General features: G+C 35.1%; 3 protein-coding genes and 1 long non-coding RNA gene across 10 annotated transcripts; 1 reads left to right on the forward strand and 3 right to left on the reverse strand.

The window, feature by feature from the left end:
• Nucleotides 1–7,312: 7,312 nt before the first annotated feature.
• On the reverse strand, nt 7,313–8,764 carry LOC106443417. The gene is made up of 5 exons (XR_001288016.3): nt 8,586–8,764; nt 8,344–8,387; nt 7,849–7,926; nt 7,650–7,737; nt 7,313–7,556 (listed from the first exon to the last, which is right to left on the reverse strand). It is a non-coding gene; the product is annotated as an uncharacterized LOC106443417 (long non-coding RNA).
• A 274-nt stretch (nt 8,765–9,038) lies between these two features.
• Nucleotides 9,039–10,242, forward strand: LOC106443416 (putative lipid-binding protein AIR1). Its single transcript, XM_013884985.3, has one exon. It carries the CDS (start codon nt 9,711–9,713, stop codon nt 10,053–10,055), a length of 345 nt encoding a protein of 114 aa, XP_013740439.1. The 5' UTR covers nt 9,039–9,710; the 3' UTR covers nt 10,056–10,242.
• Nucleotides 10,243–10,760: 518 nt separating this feature from the next.
• Nucleotides 10,761–11,832, reverse strand: LOC106437617 (putative methyltransferase DDB_G0268948). Its single transcript, XM_013878534.3, has 2 exons — nt 11,589–11,832; nt 10,761–11,519 (listed from the first exon to the last, which is right to left on the reverse strand). The coding sequence occupies exons 1-2, from the start codon at nt 11,733–11,735 to the stop codon at nt 10,881–10,883; spliced, it is 786 nt and encodes a 261-aa protein (XP_013733988.1). The 5' UTR covers nt 11,736–11,832; the 3' UTR covers nt 10,761–10,880.
• A 125-nt stretch (nt 11,833–11,957) lies between these two features.
• LOC106437616 (oxysterol-binding protein-related protein 2A) lies at nt 11,958–17,158 on the reverse strand. 7 transcript variants are annotated; one of them, XM_013878527.3, is made up of 12 exons: nt 17,030–17,158; nt 16,420–16,923; nt 14,648–15,013; nt 14,435–14,498; nt 13,996–14,354; nt 13,771–13,926; nt 13,518–13,685; nt 13,289–13,429; nt 12,988–13,218; nt 12,752–12,865; nt 12,471–12,671; nt 11,958–12,333 (listed from the first exon to the last, which is right to left on the reverse strand). In XM_013878527.3, the coding sequence occupies exons 2-11, from the start codon at nt 16,831–16,833 to the stop codon at nt 12,498–12,500; spliced, it is 2,187 nt and encodes a 728-aa protein (XP_013733981.2). In that variant the 5' UTR covers nt 16,834–16,923; nt 17,030–17,158; the 3' UTR covers nt 11,958–12,333; nt 12,471–12,497. The 7 variants fall into 7 exon arrangements, with proteins under 7 accessions (XP_013733981.2, XP_048601582.1, XP_013733982.2 ...); XM_048745625.1 differs by having other exon boundaries at nt 14,648–15,010; nt 17,030–17,157; XM_013878528.3 differs by having other exon boundaries at nt 14,648–15,010; nt 16,420–17,103.
• Nucleotides 17,159–24,282: the final 7,124 nt, after the last annotated feature.

The following is a 24,282-nucleotide window of genomic DNA, read 5'->3' on the forward strand; positions in this document are numbered from 1 at the left end:
GGTATGTAGATATATGAAGACTCTAAAAGCTTATGTCAAGAATTTTGCACGACCCGAAGCTTGTATGGCTGAGGGATATTTTTCTAGTGAATGCATTGCGTTTTGTATGGAGTTCCTTCGAAAATCTGTTCCAGTCCAAGAAGCAATTAATAGAAAGGAAGATATTGAGGCAACTCAGAATGTCCTTGAAGGAAGACCATTACAGAAAGCTACAGAAGTAACCCTCACAGATAAGGAGAGAGATATAGCTCATCGTTATATCCTCATGAATACAGCAGTCATGGATCCGTATATTGGGTAAGTAAAACAGCAGTTAGATATATAAAGTTGTTCTATTTTATACATCGTCTAACTTAAAGAAAGCAAGTTGCATTTGGAAGAACTGCAAGCTACTGATGAAAGATGCGCACAAAATGAAACTCTACTGTGGAAATATCACACAGAAAGGTTCCCCCAGTGGATAAAAGATAAGGTAAATGAGCTTATTATATGCTTTAATCTTTACATTTTTGTATGATTATTAACTCTGCTACACGTTTCATGTTAATTAGATACCTAATAACTCGAAGGAACATTCGAAAAGGCTGAGATGGCTTGCTTTTGGACCAAGGAATATTGCTCACACATACAAGGGATACGTGGTGAATGGACATCGATACCATTCTGATGATGTAAAGCGCAATACACAGAATAGTGGGGTTGCATATGACGCATTTTCGATGTGTCGAGCTAGTGCTAAAGATTCTAAGCAAATGGCGGACATGGTAGCTTACTATGGAGTGATAAAGGAGATCATATTGGTGGACTACCACATGTTCCAGTTCCCCTGTTTAAGTGTAGTTGGGCTCACAAAGGGAAAGGAGTTAAAGAGGAAGAAGGGTTCACACTTGTCAATCTTCATATGAACCAGTCATCATTTGCAAACGATCCATACATTCTGCCATCGCAAGCTAAACAGGTCTTCTAATCTAGAGAAGATGAAAGCTCACCTTTGTATGTTGTTATGCGGGCACCACCAAGAGGATACCATGAATTAGAGACAGAAGAGAAGATCGATTTTGAACCATCAGTCCAGCCAATTGAAGATATAGGATATCAATCTGATGATGAGAGTTTCTGTGTTAGGGAAGACTGTGAAGGTGTCCTTGTTGATGTTTAGATACTAAAAATTCTAGTTTTGTTTCAGGTTCTCTGCAATGATGAAATCTCAAGCTGTTAATGAGCAAAACCGTCGCAGTAAGCGTCAAGCAGGTGGTGATGCAAGTCATGTCGGGTCAGAGGTTCATAAGAAACATAAGAAGAATGCTCCGAAGGTTAATGAAAGAGAAGAGAGTGCTGCTAAAGAATCGACTGAGGAAGAGGCGCAAGACGTAGAAGTGGATCAACATTCACCAACTGAAGTTGAAGAACCCATCCCTGCTTCTAGCAATGGAGTGTTCAACACCTATGACACTCAGACACAGCAATCCGAGATCAAAACGAGGAAGACAAGGGGCTAACTAAAATGCGCAAAGTGGCCAAAAATGCAGAGGACAAGGTAGATGTAGAGTTCAACTCCATAGGTGAGCATGTCGGTAGTGGATCAGTGACACTCTCCTCCTTTCTTGGTCCTCTTGTGAGGGAGCATGTGCCAGTATTGCTAGATGACTGGAGACACATCGAAAAAACAACAAAAGACGCTTTATGGGAAGAGATTGAGGTAATTTTATAAGTTTTTTCGATGGAGTACTAGTTTAAATTATTTTAGTGTTTAACATTTCAATATTTGACAGGGGAGGTTCAACTTGACAGAGGAATGGCAAAAAGATGCAGTCTTTAAGCAGATGGGTTGCTTGTGGAGGGCCTCGAAATCTAGGCTGACTTCTATAGTCCGTTCTATTAAAAACAAGGCTCGGATACAGAAAATGAAGCCTAGCAACATCCAATCTTCTTCTGCTTGGAACAGTTGGGTGAAAGCTAGGTGCACCAAAGATTTTAAGGTTATAGTTAATGATGCTTGATTACGTATACGATTTATTTTAGATAAAAGTTATGGTATCTGATGGTTGTGTTAATAGGTACAAAGTGATAAATACGGAAGACTTAGGAAGATTCAAATTCCGCACACAACAAGCCGAAAAGGCATGAGTCGCCTAGCTCATGAGATGGTATGTTTGTCTAATTTTTTGAATTTAGGAGAAAAGTAATGACTTTATTTGAACCTAAGAAAGTTACTAGAACTTTATTTGATCAAACTTGTAGAAAAGAAACAGCGATGAGCCTAAGAAAGTTACTAGAACTAAGGTTTGGGTAGCAGGACATACGCATTCAGATGGGAGACCCGTGAATGAAACACACGCTGAAACTATTGTAAGCATATTATGAATTCTTATTAGTTAAGGATCAAGACAATTTTGTAATGTCTTCGTTTTTTCTTTGCAGGAAAAGATCAAGACAATTGACAGTGAAATAGATTCTAACTCCTCGGATAACATTGGTGAAGATGCTGTGAGTCAAATTCTCGGAAAAGAGAGACCAGGAAGAGTTAGGGGGATGGGCAGAGGAGCCACTATTACGAAGATGGCTTACTTACAAGCTAGAGACAAACATGTCCAGAAGCTTGAAGCTACTCTCAAGCGGAATTAATTACCAAGCTTGAAAAGTTGCAAAATGTTGTTATTGACTTAGCTGGCGAAAAGGTAACTTTCTTATACACTTGTCCAATTAATTGTACTTGGTGTTTCAATATGATGCTTACTTGTTTTTTTGTTGTTTTAAGACACATAAAGATGATGCTTCTAGTTCTGAAAGAAGCGATGGTAGCAAGAGAGGAATAAGGTGCCAGATACTGGATTGGATTTCGACTGATGATGTGGTTGTAGGTGAAGGAGAATACTACTCAAGTGAACCCACATATAAGATTGGTCGAATTCCTCTGGGTCCTAATGCGGCAGCTGTAATTGTCAACTCCGTAGCAGTCAAAGATGCATGTGTCTGGAGACCAACTACAAGTATTGGAACACTTGCTGAAGCTGTAGGAGTTAAAATTGCATGGCCATCCGACAAGTTAATATTGGACGATGTTATTGACTTCTCAAAACATGCTAACACTGTCGGGTCAGAGGTAAACTGAAATTTCTTGTGTTATTTTCAAATTCACATTGAAAAACGATTACTAATATAGAATACATTTGGGATGATTATTATACTATGGATGCATCAGTAGGAAGGGTACAAATATTTGATTACTGGAATGTAGAAGATGAGTTGATTGCTGAGGGTGTACTGTTGTCAGCTGAACCTAACCAATTGGTGAACGATATTCCGCTTGGACCGAATGTTGCAGTTATAAAAGTTGAAGTAGTTGTTAAAGATTCTGCTTTCCTATGGAGACCAGCGCCTGGAATGTCAAACATGGGTGATGCACTAGATCAGATCATTCCTTGGCCAATTGATAGGGCACGACTATCTGATACAACTGCTGAATCAACCAAGAAACCTAATGTGGTAAGCTTCAGATGCCAGTTAATTTGTCTTCGATATGTTGCAATTCTGTGATGTTATTGTGATTGTGTTGTGTTGGTCTTTTTTTTTTTTGGTCTTTCAGAGTACTAGTAACAGCACTGGTAGTAGCAACAAAGTTGGTAAACAGAAGTGTGCTCTTTTGGACTGTCATAACTCTGGACAGACAGTAGCTTGGGGTCGTGTGTTTTCAACAGATCCAGCAGACAAGGTTCATTTCATCCATTTAGGTCCCAATGCTTCTAAGGTCTTGGTAGAGGTTTCCAAGATGGATGATGCACGAGTGTGGAGACCAAACTCTGAAATTGAAGTCATAGGTGATGCAGTAGGGAGCACAGTGGCGTGGCCTACTGATAAGGTTGTTTTCATATGAGTGATGAGTTGTGAAACTGAAAACTTTCAATTGTCTTAGTACTTTGTCATAATTATGAGTTTCATGTAATGTTGAACTTAAAAATAAGTGTATCTTTATTATAATAAAATTTCTATTTCTAAATCCGAAATTTATATTTCTAAAAATAGTTAAAAATATTTATATATATAAAATATATATAATTATAAATACTGAAACGAAGCTACTTTAAAAGAGTATAGAAACAGTAGAACTTATATAACTGCTATGGTAATATTAACTATGGCTATTAAATAATATTTGATCGCGTTAATAAAGCGCTATTATATAATATATAATAGCATTAATAAACCGCTATTGTATATCGGAATACGATAGCAGCGCGAAAAAGCGCTATCTAAAGTCTTCGACCTATTATAACGGGCGATGACATAGCGCTTGCAATAACGCTATGGTATCTATAGATAGCGGTTTTCAGCCGCTAAGAAAACCCTTTTTTCTTGTAGTGAAAAAAAAGGAAAAGAGAATCAAAGAAACAATAAGTGAGTGGGGAAAAGAAAAGAAGAGAGCTAAGTCTAAGGTTTAATTTCAGAAGAACAAGTCCCTAGTTGGTTAAATCAAATGAAAGAAAGGAGAGTTTATTGGGTGAGGGATGAAAGTGAGAGTATTTTGGGTTTGGGAAAGAAAGAAAAGAATGGTAGAACTTAAAGCTACTTAGAAAAAGGGTAGAATGATGAGAACAAGCATTGTATGCATGAATTGCTCTTTTTCTTAGATAAATTTTGCATAATGATCTTGTTTCTATTCTTGAGTGTGAGCCACTATAAATGATGCAATTGAAACCCATTTTTCTTCACACTAGACCATTTTTTCTCACCAAACCAAATGATTGAGATCAAATATCCATTTGCAAGAATTCACCTTGTGTGTGTGTGTGTGTGTGAATGAATGTGAGAGTTGGCTAAGGAACTTGTTGGTTGGATGACAATGTGCCTTGTGTAGAGATAAAAGAGTCTTGATAGGCCTTGAGAAACTAGAGTGCAATAAGAAAGTTGCTCATGCTATTTGCTATGTTTTCCTTAGGATGATAGGTTGATGGCTAGAAAGTGTCCTTTTGGTTATGAGTTCCCATTTCCAAACCTCTCTCCCTTTTGCTCTTGAAAGTATACTTGTGGACAAGTAAATGACTAGTGTGGGGGAGTTGATATCTTGCACATTTTCATTGTTTTAACTCTTTATTCTTGCATGTTTTGATCATTTAGATTGGGGATTATGCATTTTAGTTTCCTTTTTGCATTGCATAAGTCTTTATCAGGTGTTGGAGTGTCCATTGGAGTTCTTGGAGTTGCTTGTAAGAATTTGGGATCAAAAAGGGTTGTTTGAGCGAGTAGAGCACCGGAGCGGGCAATGGGAGCGACCTACAATACCCGCTCCAGATGAAACAAAGCCAGCGCGACCTCTTGCACCGGGGTTCGGCACCCGCTCTGAACCAACACCCCATTGACAACTCATGAGAGTCGGAGCGACCAAGATGGAGCGAGGTCTGCAGTCCGCGCGCAAAAAGAAGAAGTGAAGTCGGCATCTGGAGCGACGTCCCGCAGCGGGGTGAGGCACCCGCTCCGAGCTCAACCTCTCGTCGATAACTTTCGAGAAGTGGAGCGACCATAGGGAGCGAGGTCCACAACCCGCGCGCAAAACGAAGGAACGAAGCTGACATCTGGAGCGACGTCCTGCAGCGGGGTGAAGCACCCGCTCTAGAAGCAGAGCGACCTGGCGGAGCGACATGACCTACCCGCGCGCGTTTCTCTTCTTCTGATCGAAAATTTATGTTTTATTTGGGCCTTTCAGGTTGTTGACTGAGCCCATTAGGTTTTAGAAGTCATATAAATACTCTCTAAACCTAATGTTAGGATCTTATCTTGTTTTCTATATAATCAAAAAGCCACATTAGGTGAAAGATCTAGTCTTGATCAATTTCTCTTGTGTTTACTTGATTGTTTTGATCATTAATCATGTTTAGACTTAGATCAACTAATGATCTAGTGTTTACCATGATAATGAGTGAGTAGTCATCTTTGGATTCATGGGTTATGATGATTAGGATGATTAAGTGATGATCTAGAATGTTTAGAGTAGATTAATATGTTTCCTTGCTTGATTGAGTGATCTTAATGCTAAACTAGAGTTGGCCATTCTGGTTTAGAACTCTAGACATTTCATTACCCGGAATGTGTTCGATGAAATGTCTGAGTCAACTCAACATGCTTTTAGCTTACCCTACCAAAGGGATTTGATGTTAGGGGAGTTAGGAAAGTTGAATGATCCATTCTTAATGATTGCTTGATTGACACAAACCAAAGGAATTTGATGTTTGATCATGAGAGTAAATGAGCTTTTATCTTGGAAGAGAACTTACTTAGAATTGATATCTAGACTTAGGGGAATGTGTTGATTGAAACCTTGCTATTTTAGATTAAATCTTAGTCATCTGAAATCAAAATCCTATGCCCATGATTCCTCCTTTATCTATTTGATTGAAAGTTGCTTGTTAGTTATTCTTGAAACTTGTTAGTTTGATTGAATCACCTCATCTTATTGATTGCATTTAGCTTAATTGAAAACCTGAATTCTTTTTGATTCAAAACTCTTAGAAATGGATGACATCTTAATTACTATAATGATTTGATTATTGGACCCTTCAAAAGTCCATTTCATGAGCCTACCACAAATTTCAGTATGCATAAGCCAAACAAGTAACCAAGCAAAAAGTTTCTCAAATTTGTTAATATTGAATTTTCTCGAAAGCTTTCTGAAACTAAACAAATTCTTCCTAAAATTAACAAAACCACACAGTTTCACAAGCACAAGCAAGTGATTAACAATGTCATAAGCAAAGTAACGAGCCTACCAAAGATATCAATATGCGTAAGTTTCAAGTGACTTAGGAGAATGTGTTGATTGAAATCTTGCTATTTTAGATTAAATCTTAGTCATCTGAAATCAAAATTCTATGCCCATGATTCCTCCTTTATCTATTTGATTGAAAGTTGCTTGTTAGTTATTCTTGAAACTTGTTAGTTTGATTGAATCACCTCATCTTATTGATTGCATTTAGCTTAATTGAAAACCTGAATTCTTTTTGATTCAAAACTCTTAGAAATGGTTTGACATCTTAATTACTATAATGATTTGATTATTGGACCCTTGAAAAGTCCATTTCACGAGCCTACCACAAATTTCAATATGCATAAGCCAAACAAGTAACCAAGCAAAAAGTTTCTCAAATTTGTTAATATTGAATTTTCTGGAAAGCTTTCTGAAACTAAACAAATTCTTCCTAAAATTAACAAAACCACACAGTTTCACAAGCACAAGCAAGTGATTAACAATGTCATAAGCAAAGTCACGAGCCTACCAAAGATATCAATATGCGTAAGCCAAACAAGTAACCAAGCAAAAAGTTTCTCAAATTTGTTAATATTGGATTTTCTGAAAAGCTTTCCAGAACTGAAACTAAACAAATCCTTCCTACAATTAACAAAACCACAGAGTTTCACAAGCACAAGCAAGCGATTAACAATGTCATAAGAAAATTCACGAGCCTACATAAGAGTCTTTTCAGAATAAATCTTACATCATTGTCAAGTTATTGTTCTACTGGTTTTGGATTGGATGGGGCCTCATTCGATGACTCAGTCTCATTCTGCAAAAATTAGGAAAGGATATCATGATTATGTACAAAAGCTTCCAAAACTACTTGAAAACTCCAAGTGTAAAACAAGATTTGAGCATATACGTGTTGTGTCATATTAGGGAGAAAAACTTGAGTCTGAGTCTGTGGAGACAATGGAGAGGCAAGTGTCGCATTCGATGGCTCTGTCTTTCTACAAAAAAAAAAAAATCAGGAAGACGATCATGATTATGTACAAAAGCTTAAAAACTACTTGAAAACTCCAAATGTAAAACAAGATTTGAGCATATATGTGTTGTGTCACATTAGGAGAAAAATTTTGAGTCCCAGTCTGTGGAGACAATGGAAAGGCAAGTGTTTCATTTGGTGGCTCTGTCTCATTCTGCAAAAAATCAGGAAAGTTATCATGATAATGTATCAATGCTTCCAAAACGTTTTGTTCTGACGAAATCAAGGTTTTGAGTTTAACAAATTGTATTGAGTTTTTGTTTCTATGTTCAGATAGTACCAGAGAAGTGCAAATATGAAATTTTAAGCCTTATCGACTAATTCTCTACACAACTCAGCTTAAGATACTATGATCTGAATGCTAACTTATTTTTATGTGTGCTCATAACAAGAAAAAACTATAAATTTTAGAGGAACAAAAGAATTACAACATCGACACACACATGTTTGAAACAATATCATATCACCCAATCTACATGCATGACATAAACAGACTAAAAATTTTGAATCTGAACGAATAAAGCATTAGTCAAAGAAGAACTAGGAACATCAAAGATTCAAAATAGCTTACCAAAAAGCAAGGTCACGAACTCTTCTTCTTCCATAAGCCAAGTTCTGTAAATGAAAGTTCATGAGATTCCTTCTTTGTAATTCTGATGATTATGTTATCTTAGTTTGATTTGAACAACAAAACAAGCTCAAATCTATTATATGAAGAACTACAAAATGAAATCCCCAAATTTCAATTCGAAAACCCTAATTGAGATTGAATTTTTTCTTTGTAAACCACTGTCAATAAAGATTAAAACATACCGATACACAGCTCATTTCGTCGACATGGATAATCACCACTTCGTTTCTCGTCGGACTTCAAGAGCTCGTCGCCGGAGGTGACTCGTCGCTGGAGATTACTTCACCATATTTTTTTTTGTTGAGATAATATCACAGTTGAAAAAAAGGCATTATAGTCTTTAGCTCTGTTAATGAAGGCTATTATTCTGATTTCTAACTTGAGAGGCTACTTTTGAGACAATAGGTTAAAAATGGTTAATCAGAAGAAATGCCCTTAAAGTTTTATATTATGAAATGTCAACTTTCTTAAGAGAGTTTTAGACCTTTTACTAGAGATTTTTGTTCGCATAACTAAACTAACAATCAACGCCCTATACTACTATTACTATATATATACACATGAAAATCCATATATATGTTGTCATGATTAATTTATATACTAAATTTTCATTATGAAACACTCTTTCTCTTCATCGGAAGCTCTTACGTCGATCGATGTTCACACTAATCCACAAATCAAAATATCTAATTCTCTATGGCCGATATCTTAAATTAACAGTAATAATCAATAAAATGTCTCCAGCTGGACAACAACTTTGTTAGGATTTTGTAGGATTTTGATTCTTAATTAAATGCTCTTTGCCAAACCTCCTCTATAGATAACTAGATGAGGTTTAGATACATCTGACGTTTATATCTTTGGGAAGATGCAACTCATGCTCCATGTAGGACTAAATTTTACTCTGTTCAATTAAACTACATGCATGTATAATTATTTCAGTTGCCTTTTAATTTGCGTTGGCAAATTCTGAAATTAAATCCTAAGAGCACGATTAATGCGGGTCTCCTATGGTAAAGTTTTTAGCGTAATATAAAACACTTCTCTTAGTTTTTAACTAAAAAAAACTAAAAGACATCTTTTATATTTCTTATTTAAGAGACGTTTCTTAGTTTTTCTTAGTTAAAAGCTAAGATACGTATTAGGCTAACAACTTCACCCTAAGCACATGCTTTAAGCAACCAAACCTACACAAAAATCTATAAATAGGAACCCTCACCTCCCAAACGATTCACCCAACACTCATCTCCAATCACACACCAAAAAAAAAAGTAAAGAAAGAGAAGCTTAATTAGCATTTTCAAAACATGGCTTCAAAGAACATCACCATAGCTCTCTTCCTCACCATCAACCTCGTCTTCTTCGGCTTTACCATGGCCCAAGCTCCCGGGCCTCAAGCTCCGATATGTCCCAGAAGCTCAACCCAGGTCCAAGCTTGTGTCAACAGGCTTACCTCTATCGTGGGTCTTAACGTTCTACCGCTGACGCAATGCTGTTCTCTAGTGGCTGGACTTGCCCCCTCTGTGGCCTCTGTCTGCATCTGCAATGCCTTAAAACTGTCAGTTCTCGACATTCTGGGTATCACTGTGACACTTGGTCAGGTTCTTGGGTCCTGCGGTGTTTCTCCCCCAGCTAGTTTCATATGCGCCTAATTTTCTCTTACAAGACACCTGTTCCGTCGGATAATAGTGGTGCAAGTATGCTTCTCTAATAATTATTTGCGTGTTAGCAATATCTATATGTTGTTGAAAATAAAGTGAAACATGTGTACTGTTTTTACATGTTTCGTTGTTAACTATATATGTTCTTCAATTTATATTTCCGGCCGTATGTTGTATCTCTTGGTTCAGATGAAAAAAAAAAATATATATATATATATATATATATATAATCCTTTTATGTTTATTTTATTTTGGTTATCTAATGGCAGTTAAATTTCAAGTATTATTAACCAGGTCAGATCGTTGCTCAAGAAAAAAAAAAGAAGAAAAAACCAGGTCAGATCGGAACCGAAATAATCCACTATAGATCAGTCTTTTCCCAAAAGGTTTTGGGCCTAAACTATAATATCTTTGTCAGAGTTTTGGCTCATTGATACATATTCTAGGCCCTTCAGGCCCGACAAATCTGGGTATTCCTCTTTTCTCCCTCGTGAAGGATACTTTCACGTCTGAATTGGCGAGATAACAAATACTGCAAGATCAGGGAAACAGCTTCAGGTATTAACCTACACTTCTTCCATTAGCCGGTTATATGTGTGTGACCAACCTACTTGGCAAGTGGAGGACCGTAACTGGAAGACGTTTTGTTCATAGGACATATGGGATGCGACTCGTGACTCGTGAGGTGCCATGATATTCTCAAATTTAATCTGGGACAAGGCTAGTATCATAATATGCATACACATAGTTTCCTTTCATTACAAACTTTTACAAATTATTGTTCAACTGTTCATATACCAGTTTAAACAGTTAAAACTATTTTCTAACGGTTCCTGCGAGCATAAACGTCTTGTAGACGATGGTTCGAACCAGCTCGGATCCACCCCAGGCCATCTCGAGCTCTTTCACTACATCTTCCGACAACAACTCAACTCCTTTTTCCTTAGCCGCGCCAATAGCAGACCACGACCGCACCATCCGCAAGAATCCTTCAAACGACACCGTCCTCTTAATCTCCAGCTCCATGGGCTTACCCTCAGAGCCCAGGCCCACGCTCTCGAACGGAAACGGCAACGATTTGTAACCGTCCACAACATACTGACACTCAGGGAACTTAAAATACGGCAACGCTTTCTCGGTAAACCGAGCCATCACCGGGTCGAACTCGGGACTCACCGCCATTTCCGTGGTGTAGCTCCACACGGCGATGATCCCTCCCGGTTTACGGAGGAGACGTTTCGCGATCGCGTAGAATCTCGGGAGATCGAACCAGTGTACGGCGGTGGCCACCGTTATTAGATCCACGGAGTTCTCTCCTCCGATCAGATCCACCATCTCGTCTTCCGTCATCGACGACGGCGTGTGGTGGTAAGTTACTTTCCGATGCGGTTTCCCCAGATTTATCATCGTCTCGCTCACGTCCGTCGCGATGACTCTGTCGTAGTGCTCCGCGATCTGGCGAAAACCGTTATAAAATCAGAGATTGGAAATAAAAAAATGTGAGATAGGGAAGGTGATACATACGCCGGTTGCGGCTTGGCCGTTTCCGGTTCCGGCGTCCCAGGCGAGGTGGTGATGGTGAGAGAGAGCGGCGAGCTTGGAGTACCAATCGGCGGGGTAAGTGGGGCGTGCGTCTAGGTAGATATCTGCTTCATACTCAACGACTGACATTTTTTTTTGGTTTCTTCTTCGCCTTCTATTATTACTGGTTCATTGTTTCAGACTCTTGCTTTTATAGATGAGATGATTGCGAAGTTCGATTTTGCTACTTCCTCGTTTCAAAGTGTTGACTTTGACGGGGATGGTTTGATTGGTTAATTTGTTTCCGGTTTGCTATTGGTTTTCCATCCCTTTTTGGTTAAGTATATAATTGAAGCAACTCTGGATTCTGGATTTGAAGGAAAGGGTCTTTGCCTGAATTTATTTAAACCCTCATATTTTTTTTTTTAATTAAATACAAATGAACCAACAACCTAACATTAATCTCAACTATTTAACGAGAGAGATGCGGAAAGAAAGAGACAGAGAGATAAGACTCTACAGAGACACTCTACCAAAAGGAGATGAGACATTACACATCCTCACCCAAAAAAAAAAAGTATTATAACCAAAAGCATTTCTGATATCCTCTTGTTCTCTGCCCTTCCTTTCAAACAGAAAACTAAGCCAAGAAGTTGGCTTTTGATACTACTTCCCATGTCGAGAAAACGTTTCTTCTGTGTAAAATAACTCCAATGTTGTCCGATGCAAATCTTCTCTTAACCAGAGACTTCAAAGCAATAAAAAAAAATTAATCAAAAAAAAACTTACCTTCTTGTTTCGGGTTCTCTATTAAAAAACTACAAGGGATTATATTATGTTTAGCTGGTTACAACTTACAAGATTTTGTAGGGTGAGTAATGTTACCTGAAAATGGAACTTAAAGGGCTCTTTTTAAGCAGAATCAGCTAGCTGCTCTTCCGTGAACTCGCCGAAGATGTTTGGGCAATCATCCCACTTCCTGTGTCCTCTTGCTTCCCAGTAACCGCCCGTGTACTTGAACGTTTCATTTTCTCCTTGTTTCTCGAACCATCTCGGTCTCCACCCGCTTTCCTGAAGTTGCCTCGACTGCATAGAAACCAGAGACCTTAAAACATAACTTTCAAAACGACAATTCATGGACCAGTGAAATGTTAAAGGTGACGTACCATTCTTTGCCTTCTTTCTAACCGTTGTTTCTCTAAGTTGGCCTTCTCATATTCACCATTCTCCAGATGCCTTTGGTCTGGTCTTAGCCTTGAGTCTGTGGGAGGAAGCATCTCCTAAATTCATGGATCAAATTTACACAAGATTAGCAAATGCTATAAGAAGAAAAAAAAGAAAAAGAATAGACATAGCATGTGTAGAAGAAACAAGAATCAAGATTATATCATTTTAACAATACCTTCAAACCAGGTGTTAGCTCGTTCAGTGTAATAGCAAATGAAGTTAAGTTGTATCTAGTCACATTAGGCGGTGGCTTGGTCCTTCTCCACAGCAACGAGGCATTTGATGCAGGATCGCTGACTTTCGTCTTACTGACTCCATCGCCAGCAACATAGTAAAGACTATCATCCCATTTACCAAATACTGTTGCAGCTTTTTTCCCAGCCACGTCTTCTACAAAACCATTTACCTACACAACGTACACTTGTTCACATAAGTGTTGTTTCAAGTACATTAGATTATATATCATTGTAACTCACCTGGTGTGGATTTCTCTCAAGAATGGATTGTTCCTTAAACTTGAGAGTACAAGAATACTGGCGGTTCCCACGGATTTGCATCACTCCATGATGGTCACAGTAGAGTTTACCTAATATTATATTGTATATAGTCGATGTTACCTAATAACAAAAACCATTATAAAGTTATTTCAGAGCCAGAAGACAGCAAAAGTGACTCAAACGTAGTAGTTTATATCTTTATATATACCTTGCTCCATTGAAATACTTCTCCATCATCAAACTCCAGAGTCAAAACTCCAACAGGTTCCACTTGAATAGATCTCCCCCAAAACTTTGACCTGAGGTTAGTGTCACCCCAGAACCTCCACCCTTTACCTTCACAGTGGTTGGCGATAACAGTTGGATGGTGACTCACCTAAAAAAAAAAGAATGATATTCCCATAGTCTTGAGTAAAAATTCTTACATTTACACATTCTAACTTTAGTGTTGAAAGAAGTACCTTCTCAGAGAAGAAACGTATTCCCTTTTCAGGAAAGTCAGCTTCATATGTTTCTCCAAGCAAAGGGTTGAAGGGCTTACAGTGTCTGCCTTCAGTGGAAGCATAGCCAGAGACCGCAAAGGCAGCAACGTTCAAGGCTCTTAGCAGACCGTTCCCCTAGTAATCCAACAACATAAGAGAGTGTAGTGTAGCAATTACAAGTAAAGAGAGTTTGTTTTCACTTACAGATTTGCCATGTTCATATGCTCGGTCCAGAAGATAAGAGTACTCCAAGTCTTCAAAGCATTTCTGGAGGGATGATATTGGTTCGTTGAAATAGACAGGGAGGCAAACTCGGGTGAGATCTTTTCCAACGTTGTCTTTGATCATAGACCAAAGACTTACAGCTTTCTCTTTTTCAGCTGGATCAGGAAGTTTTGTTCTTCTCTTGATATCCGCGTATCCAGAGTTATTAGGTAGATTGGATCCAGAACCAATGTTGGGTTCGTTGAAGTACTCCTTTGTGTCGTGGAAGGAAGGCTCGTCTTCTTCAGACACATCCTCAAACTCTTGTTTATCATCAGATGAAGCAGTTGTGCTGCATTCTAGAAACCAAATAATGTCAAGCCAAACACACAAAGGAAGCCTAACCAATTGTACAAGATCAATGCTTTAGAGCATGTACCACTATACTTTCCACGTCCAAGGCTTGAATGGATCCCTGGTGCTCCAGCTTCGAGATTAGCTTCCTACACAAAACAAAACTCACATTACTTAGTAGCTAACATGATTAAAATACTGATAAGAAGCATGGTAGATGCCAGTCTAATTGCAAATCAGACCATAGAACATTCAAGATATGGATAAAATTAAGTTTTTATATATATTAAGTATATACCTCAAGCTGCCTCAGTGCGTCAAACAAATTCGTTCGTTCGTCATGAAGTAGTTTGATTTGTCCATGCATTTCAGAAAACTCTGATAGCATGATCTGCTCGCAGTCTTTAACGAGATTCTCGTTCATTCCAGCTTCTTGCAACCGTTTCTTTAACCTCTCCGTTGATATAGACAAATCCTTTGGTGAGGTGAAGGAGAAATCCCCATTAAGTGACCGGAGAGGAAAAATGCATTTTGCAGATGCTAAAGCTTGTAACCAAGCTGCTCTATCACTTATAGAGTCAGTCCTCAGATGAAGAGTCTTGGTCGCTGTGAATATATAGAACTTCCTCTCATCAGACTTGCTTTCTCTGAAAGATGAAACCTGCTGGAGGAAAACATAGAAAATATATAAATCTAGTTACAAGCTCAAGTACTTAATCAAACCAATAAGAAGACAAAACAAAGTAGAGACCACAAATTCGTCCAACAACAAATCTGTTTCTGGATCAAAAATCTCAAAGATCCATCTTGTAAAAAGCAAAAAGGACCCTAAAATTTCAAAAACTATATGCTCAACTTTGAAAAAAAGCTTGAAGTTGCAGATTGGAGATACAGGAACAAATCAAGCTGGGCCCATGAAGAGATCATTTTAGACTGGATAAGGCACGTTAGATTTTATATAGGTTGAGAAAGACAAAAGGTATTATTACCTATAAGCAAAAAATATCATAAGGTTATGTGGATAAGAGTATTTGGATTAAGCTAAATATTTAAAATTTGAAAGTTCAACAAAGAATATGCCTGTAGAAAAATTCAGAACAAGCCATCGTTTTCTCATTGTCAAGCAAGAAGCATGTCAAAACAGGTCTTTTTTATAATTGGCTAGACCCCACCCTCCATTATTTCCAACAGACTTGTTCTAAGCACCAAAACATGTCTAACATCCAAGAAATAAACTCTATAATTAAACATATAGTAGAATAAAATATACACATAAGCCCATCACAATGAAATAATTTATGGTTAGAAGTCTTTTTATATAGTCAATGGGAATTCACAAGTAAAAGATGTTAATGAAAAGTTAAAATGGTTATTATACCCTTTAAGGCTTTTAACTCAAGTACCATTGCAAGACAAATCAAATCAAATCACATGCAAGTGCAAATTGTCCAAAATTCAATAGACTTGTTTTAGTTATGCAACTGAAGAAAAATATCATAGTTCCAGTGACTAAAATTGACATATATCTTTAATCTTCTTGGCCTCTTCTCAAAAAGAAAGAATCCAAATCTTTATTGACGGATGGCAAATGGGTTATAACTTATAATCTTGAAAAACCAATAGAAACAAAAAAAAAAGAAGAAGTTAGAAACTGAACCTAACACATAAAAACACTAATAAGAAACCAATTTGACCACTGAACAAAACCCTAAAGGTACAGAACACCAGATTGTAGCAACCAACAAAAGTGTTTAAAGTTTTGAAAACCAAACAAGCACCTGTTGATGTGACCCACTAAGAGATTAACAGCAAGTTCAAAGCTGGCATAAAAATTTAATACCAAACAGATTAAATATTAATAAAAAAAAAAAAAAAAAAAAAAAATCAAATTTAGGGTTTTTATTATTTTCCGTCAAAAGAACATAAATGAACAACTCTATAAACCGCTGGTTATTTTTCTCAAACTATGAGTGGTAAAAAGGCTTCTCCTTTTCCCAGAAAGAGATGTAAAAAAAACAAACACTTCAATCAATAAAATAAAATCTGGAGTTCTTCTCAATGTATATATACCTTAAGATGAACAATGCCGACGCTTTTCTCCTGTTTCCGGCGACCACTGCAACTATCCATCCTCGAGAGACGATCAGCGGAGATATTTCCAATGAGCCTCACGTCGTCTGAGGAAGAGAGTAGATTCAGATTCTCCGGTCGCCGGATCTTGGAGTAAGACAAGATTCCGTCGCGGAGGAGGAAGTATCTAGATCTCCATCCTTTGCTGAAGTTTGTCCACTTGTATAAGATCCCAGCCACCGATCCAGCCGAGGCCAGGCTCCTCCGGTTGGATCCACCGGTTAGCGACGTCGCCGGAAGACTCCTCGACCTAGTTAGATTCGTGACCGGCTGCGGCGGCGGTTTGTTATCATCAAGCGCGTGTGGACTCTCCAGAGTGATGCAGCAGAGAGGATGCAGCTCCTTCACCCGCATTTTTGTTTTTTTTCAATCGCCGATCACTCCGAGGAGGTGACTCCGATCACAGACTTAGAAGCACATTCATCTCTGAGTGTTTTTTTTTATCTGAATTAAAAAAAAATTAATAAAGAGATCGAAGAGAGTGGTAGATGGAAGCATGCATATTTGGGGGATAAGATCGACTTGAAGAAGAAGAAGAAGAATAAAGAACCTGAAGCTCTGAAACTCAGATTTCTCAGACAAGAGAATCAGAGAGAGAGAGAGAGGTTGTTGCTTTAATGTGAGACTGCGTAAGCTTTCAACCCAACTATAAAGGCTTTATGTAATACATTTACATATATAGGTCTCTGGTGGATATGTATATAATGTATGTTATGTGTATATATGATGATGATGATGGTGAATGAGAAAGATGTTGGGGGTGGTTTTAGATTGTAATTTCCAAATATTGAAAAGGATATGAAAGGAAATAAACATGACTTCTTTTTCATTAATTTGTATCCTTAATTAGATAATTTGTCCTTAATTAGATACTCTTACAAAGTGTTTTTTTTTTTAATTTAAATCAGAAGATAGGTCCACAACATTAATCACATAGTTTGATTTCAAGCAATCAAGGTCGCTGACAGTTACACCATGATTACAGTTCAACAAACTATTTGGTAAAATGTGGTAAAAAACACTTTGTAATATTTAATTTACCTTTTTATCTTATTTTATACGTTATATCACATATTATATCGTTAATAAAACATCATATATAATATAAACTAGTCAAAATATTAAGTTACCAAACCTTACTAATCAGATTTACTGTTATTTTGTTCTCTTATCAACAACAACAAATTTAAGTATCATTGAGGACAAACACGGGCATATATGGCCATGGTTAAAACTGTTGTTAGTAATCCAAATCAGGCAATGATAACTTTATAAAAAGGAAGATTCCATTAGTTTATTTTTAATAAATTTATATGATATTGGGAATGTGGGATGATAGGCTGTCACTTGTGAAAAAAAATGGATAAAATGTAAAATGGAAATTGACAATAGCAAACATAACTATGATATATTCATTCTGACGTGTAGATAATTTTTCATTTTAGAACTCACCCAGAAGAAAATAGTAACGTTAATATTTTTTGGCAAATAAATGTATAATCTAATCTGAATATGTTTATGCAATCATTACTATATAGTACAATATTGAATTTTATTTACCAAAAATAGTATAATATTATGAAGTGACATTCTAAATACTGTAATTTATATTATCTACTCCAATGTAATATATATAACTCTTACAGGAAATTAGTAAGTCCGTAGGGTAAACGAAAATAGGTTTTTTCAAGAAAAGAAAAAAGAAGAACATTATAATCATTCATTTCCTCGTATTTTGTTTGCCGAAAGTGACTTATCAGCGAGGGGAAATAAATTACTAAGTTAAATTACAAAACCGTACATCAAGGCAAAACCCACTTTAGTTTTGGAATAAGGTAAATTACCAAGTTACCGAGAGTTTCATCTTAGATTTTTGGTCGGTAAAAAAGGTAATGACAAATTGACAAGGCTCTCTTCGCAAAAAAAAATTAATAACTCATAGGATTTTTTTTGTTGAACAAAGACTCATAGAATTTAAGAAAATTGGGCTGGATAACCATGAAATAAAACATAATTAAATATCTAACTAAAAAACACTTTCCATTATTACTATAATATATACTATATTACTTTTACTTGCCGGTTAATAAGTGTATACATTTCTTCTTTTACATCTATCTACCATCATTACTATTTCTTTCAATCTACTATCACTTTCCGTAAAAACCAATTTAATTATTTGGGTCTCTATCTGTCACCGTAACTATTGTCATCATTTCTTTTACTTATTAACCAAATTTATTATCTTCGTTTTCATATTTTTGTCATTACATCTTTCAGAACAGCCACCATCTTTTTGATATCAGTCACCACTTCTTCCGCCATAATCACCACCACTCGTATATACTCTAAGTTCTCAATTGTACTATGATATTTGAAACAAAATGTATTATACTACTTGGTTGTTACTATTCTATTTTAATAATAATTCATATTATATTATGTATTGTGTGTATATTTTGATATTTAGGTTATGATTTATATTTCTATTTAGTGATAGTGTTTTGGGTTTAGTCTATGGAAATTTTGGGTTGATATTGGTATAATCATTACATTTTTTCTTGTAATCAGACATTTTAAAATTTGACCAATATGTACTATGTTATTTTGTTTCTTCCTATTATATTTTGATAATGCTTCATATTATGTGTTATGTGCATATTTTTGATATTTGTATTAGGGTTTATATTTCCTTTTAGGGTTTAATGATTAGTGTTTTGGGTTTAGTTTAATGAAAAGTTTGGGTCGACACTGAGGTAAGCACTATCTTATTTTCTGCAATCATAGACCTTTCAAAATTTAAACTATATGTACTATACAATTTGTTTGTTACTATTCTAATTTAATAATATTTTATATTATATATTATTTGCATATTTTGATATTTAGATTATGATTTATATTTTCTTTTATAGTTTAGTGATTAGTATTTTAAGTTTACTTTATGAAAGGTTTGGATGTTCATCAAACTATTTAATAATTTCATTAATATGAACTATACCAGTTAACATATTCTATTCTATTTATATAATATCATTTTATATAATATCATCACTATCATCATGCTATAACCACCACCATTCTAATAACACTTTTTCATTTAAATAACAGGATATCATCGTCAACAGACTTTGAAAAAAGAAAAAACCAAAAAAAAAAGAAAAAAATGCTAGGAGATCCAATTATGTCAACATCAATGTTATATTCTTAATTTTGTTCTCAAAATTAGCTATTACACAAATTAACTCTAGAATTTATATCGTCTGATTTCAGAAGTATTTTAATCGTTCTTTACGTGTATATAACTGGTGATACCCAATGACAATAAAAGAAATTAACTAAAGAATATGATTTTCTTGGTTATGCTTATTGATTCGGATTTTTTTCTGTGACTTTTATTCTTTTACGGTAGATGTTTTGTATTACTCTTTTTTATGTTTAGCTTTTTAACGGTTACAGTTTCCTTCATGTGCTTTATCAACAAAAAAAAAAAGTTTCCTTCATGTGAATGTTTCTCCATGTTTAAGTTTAAAAAAAAAAAATCTTGGTGACGTGGCGATTGAGAAAAAAGCAACCTAGTGGTTTCAGAAATAAAGAGCCTACAGTATATGATATATGATTTGTGTCTCTACGCAAATACCATTGTATAAAATAAATCATTCGAGACAATATCCTTTGCTATCACGTTTACACCATATCAAATACCGAAACTATATCATTCAAAGTGCATAAGCATTCACCCACCAAGAGGATCAACTACTTAGTTTCAAAAAAAAAAGGGAGGATCAACTACACTAAGGCCTAAGCACAATGTTAAAAGCTCTATGGTTATGTAATATACTTTTTGTATCATCTATAAAAAGAGTCCATAAGTAGAAAAAGCTGTTGAGATGAAATACAAGAAAACAGTAATCTATAATTTTGATGTCAGATGTATTATGTATATATAATAGCACAGTGTTTATGATTCTCATTTATTACAAAAATAGCATCGACCGTGGGATGTTTGAGGCAGTGGGCCGGCGTGGCGTGGAGGACCCGGTACTGGCTTGTTGTCCCATTGTTTCACACGCGTGAGAGTTCAGTTTTTTTTTTTTTTTGGAAAAAAGGCTTTCTAAAAAAAAATTTTGTTTGCTTAAAAGCTTTCTAAAATTTCAGTTTTTACTTTTTATATGCTTTTTCTTTTGGCAGCTAATATAAATTAGATACCTCTGTAATGTTGTATAACATAAGTAAGAATTTTCTTTCTCTCTTTCAATGATATGTTATATACAGGTTTCTAAAATCTCTTATATATTAGTTGAGAAACATTACATCGTTGTTTTGTAGCCACGTGTCACCATGAGAATAAAATTCAGATTTCTTAGAGAAATCGGTTGGTCCATCTTAACTTATATTATACTTTTATTAAACTAACTATTAAATTGATAAATAGTGTACAAAAGAATATTCTCGCACTTTCCTTAAATAAAAGCTACGAAATTGCGTAATATGATTAAAGTATATATGACAATTAATGATTATGAATGATAAATATTTGATAAGAATTTTTGTATCTTAGATATTTTTTGTTTAATTTTATATTATTAAAAGATATTAAACAACCACTTTAACCATATAATTAAAAATACATTTTTTTCTTATATGTTATATTTTGAATTTTTTAAAACAATTATAAATTATTAAAAACGTTAAATGTCTCACACTAAAATTTTGTGGTCAATGATTTAATTTTTTTGGTAATAACAAGATACAAATGATCATAAATCATATGATATGAAGTCTCATTTACTAGACATTAATATTATATATTAGTAGAGTTTAAAATTAAACTATATAACATAGAAAAATACTTGAATATGATAATTTCTAAATTTGTATTGAAAAAATATCGAAACCTTAATATTTTAATTTTGAAATTTGCAATAAAAAAATCGCACATTAGAAATTGTGTGTTTATCGTATGAGTATGAATTCTCAATAATAAATATTTATATTAAAATATACTATGTATATATGTCCATGTCTTTGAAATTTAGTTATATACCATATAAAATAAATAAAATAATTGTTTTGATTTATTTATCCAAAAATAATCGTAAATAAAAAGATGTATTGTTTTGATTTATGTATTTACTCTAATTTAATTATATACATAATACGTAAATAAATACAAATATATAATAATAGATTAAAATTAGTTTTATATATAACATTCATCCCGTGCAATTGCGCGGGTCTTAAGCTAATTAATATACTAAAATTATAGAGGCTGTGAATGTAAGTATTCAAAGAACATATGTAAGCCCGTCTATGCGATTCTGTAAGACTCAACCCGAGTTGTACTCAGTCATCTACGGGTAGGTGATTTTGACAAAGAAAACGCTTTTATATAAAACTCAGCTTAAATTATCATTCGAGCTAACTAGTAACTGTCATTGTATTTTCTTCTTGTTTTTAGTAAAAGGTTCACTAATAATTGTCATTGTTGTATTGAAAACGATCGACAAGCATAAAAATTATGCTCGAGTGCATAACCAAAATTATGCGTATAGATAAACAATAAGATTTCATTGAAATATTTAAAATATTTTCCAGGACAGTGACGGCACCTTGATCAAACAACATTTCATTCTCCATATTCTTTGAGTTTGATCTAGTTCGTTTCCGTATTAATTTTTATATCTCGAATTTCTATATATAGTTATTTGAACATCGTATAACTTTTCATCTCCCAATCTACGAAAATTATCATTTATTTTCACCTTCTTATGTTATTTATAGTTATTTACTTATTTAGAAGATTTGTGTTGTTTGTTTGTTAATTTACAAATTCGAAAGTACGTATATGTGTATTGACATATATGTGTATGTGTACTGAATAGGGTCAATTTTTAGTGTAAAGAAGACGACCACGGGACGGTGAACTACTTTTTTATATTTATTTCCCCTGAATGTCGGCTAAACCCCCCTAAGCAATCCACTAATTAACTAATACAGCACTTTACGGTTATATTCAAGAACAGTAAAAGGTGGTGAAAAAGCACTCGTGAGATGTCTATAACAAATACATACTCCCTAAATTTTTTTTTTTTTTGAACATTACATACTCCCTAATTTTATCCACTAACTACAAACTTCTAAACCTGATGCTGACTAGACCATTCGTGAACCTCCTTATATAACCAGCCGAGACACGGTTTTTCACCGAAGCTGAATCAATAGATAATTGATATTAAACAAACATTTTTAAAACTGCAAATTGTTATAATTTTCTATATTGTGTATGAGAAATAATTAATATATTGTAAAGAACGGAGTCACCGGTATTCATATTTGCAGTACTGCAAGATGTACTAAAATATCATATATTGAGAACAAAACTATTAAGATGTGACTTATAAAAATCGTGGCTAAAATTTGAAACTATGTCACTTAATTACAAATATAATAAGAAAACAAAGAAAAATTGTCATCCTAATATGAAACCGAGATGGAACCACGTCGAACCCACTAACTCCCAAAAAATGATCAATAATAGTGGTACATATCGTGTCTTTGTGTTTGTGAGACCAAGATTATCTTTAGATAACATCGTAGAAAGCCACATGTCCCTGATAAGTGGCATTGTTCCCAAATAGTTTGTGCACTCTTTATACATTATTACGATAGTTAGTCTGAATCACATGTCTAATCTGTTTAAGTTTTTAACATAAAAATAACTTTGTTATAAATAAACTCTATGAATGTCTATTGTGGAGATATTTTTTTTCCTTTTTTGGATAGGTGGACCTAGAGCTAGAAATTTTAATCATTGCCCGCGGGCCCCGCTCCGTTTGATCCGCCGCGGGGCGGGTGCGGGTCGAACCATTTGAAATTTTTAAATCGCGGATGCGGGTGCGGGTCGAGATTATTTTGAGCGGGGCGGGTGCGGGTCAGCCGAATTTGAATCGCGGGTACCCGCCAACCCGCAAATTAAAAAAAAAAAAAAAATTGAAAAAAAACATTTTTCGTAAAATATATAAAAAACAATAAATATTTGTATAATTTTAATTATAAATATATTTTTTTAATAGTATTTTTTAAAATAACTATTATATAATTAGAAAATAATTATTTTTAATTAAAATAACTATTTTTAATATAATTAATATTACCCGCGGGTTTGGCGGGTTACCCGCGGGTTTTGGCGGGGCGGGTGCGGATATAAAAGTTTTTGTTTGCGGGTTATGCGGGTCGAGTTTTTGAATCGAAAAAATGATTCGACCCGCGGCGGGGCGGGGCGGGTCGGGGCGGGTTGACCCGCGAACCCAGCACTAGGTGGACCCGTTGCTAAAATCTTAAATAAAAACTAGTTAACATGAATTCAAAGACATTCCACTACATTTTACTTTGTGACCATGCAGATATTAGGTAATGTTTTAAGCTTCATTTGAATATCCGAATTGAGAATTTATTCGTGAGCCGCAACACCACTTTAAGAGATTAGTGTGGATCTCTCCATAGATCTCGGGTATCCCAAAGTTACAAAAAAAAATTATCTACACTTTTTTCAACAATAAAAAAACCGACAATATTAAACTTGTGTAGTGTTTCTTTCTTAGTAGGGGTTATTGGTTGTTGTATTTTAATGCATTTAAAAATCCGAACTAAATCTAGTGTTATTGGTTATATGATTTTCAAATATGTATTAAAATCATGCGTTATTGGTTTAATGATTCATAAATTCTGTATCAAATCAAATGTTATTCAATCGTACAGATTTACTAATATATTTGATTTTATAATGGATTTGAATGAATT

Source organism: Brassica napus, chromosome C1 (genome assembly GCF_020379485.1).
Source record: "Brassica napus cultivar Da-Ae chromosome C1, Da-Ae, whole genome shotgun sequence".
NCBI classification, from domain to species: Eukaryota; Viridiplantae; Streptophyta; class Magnoliopsida; order Brassicales; family Brassicaceae; genus Brassica; species Brassica napus.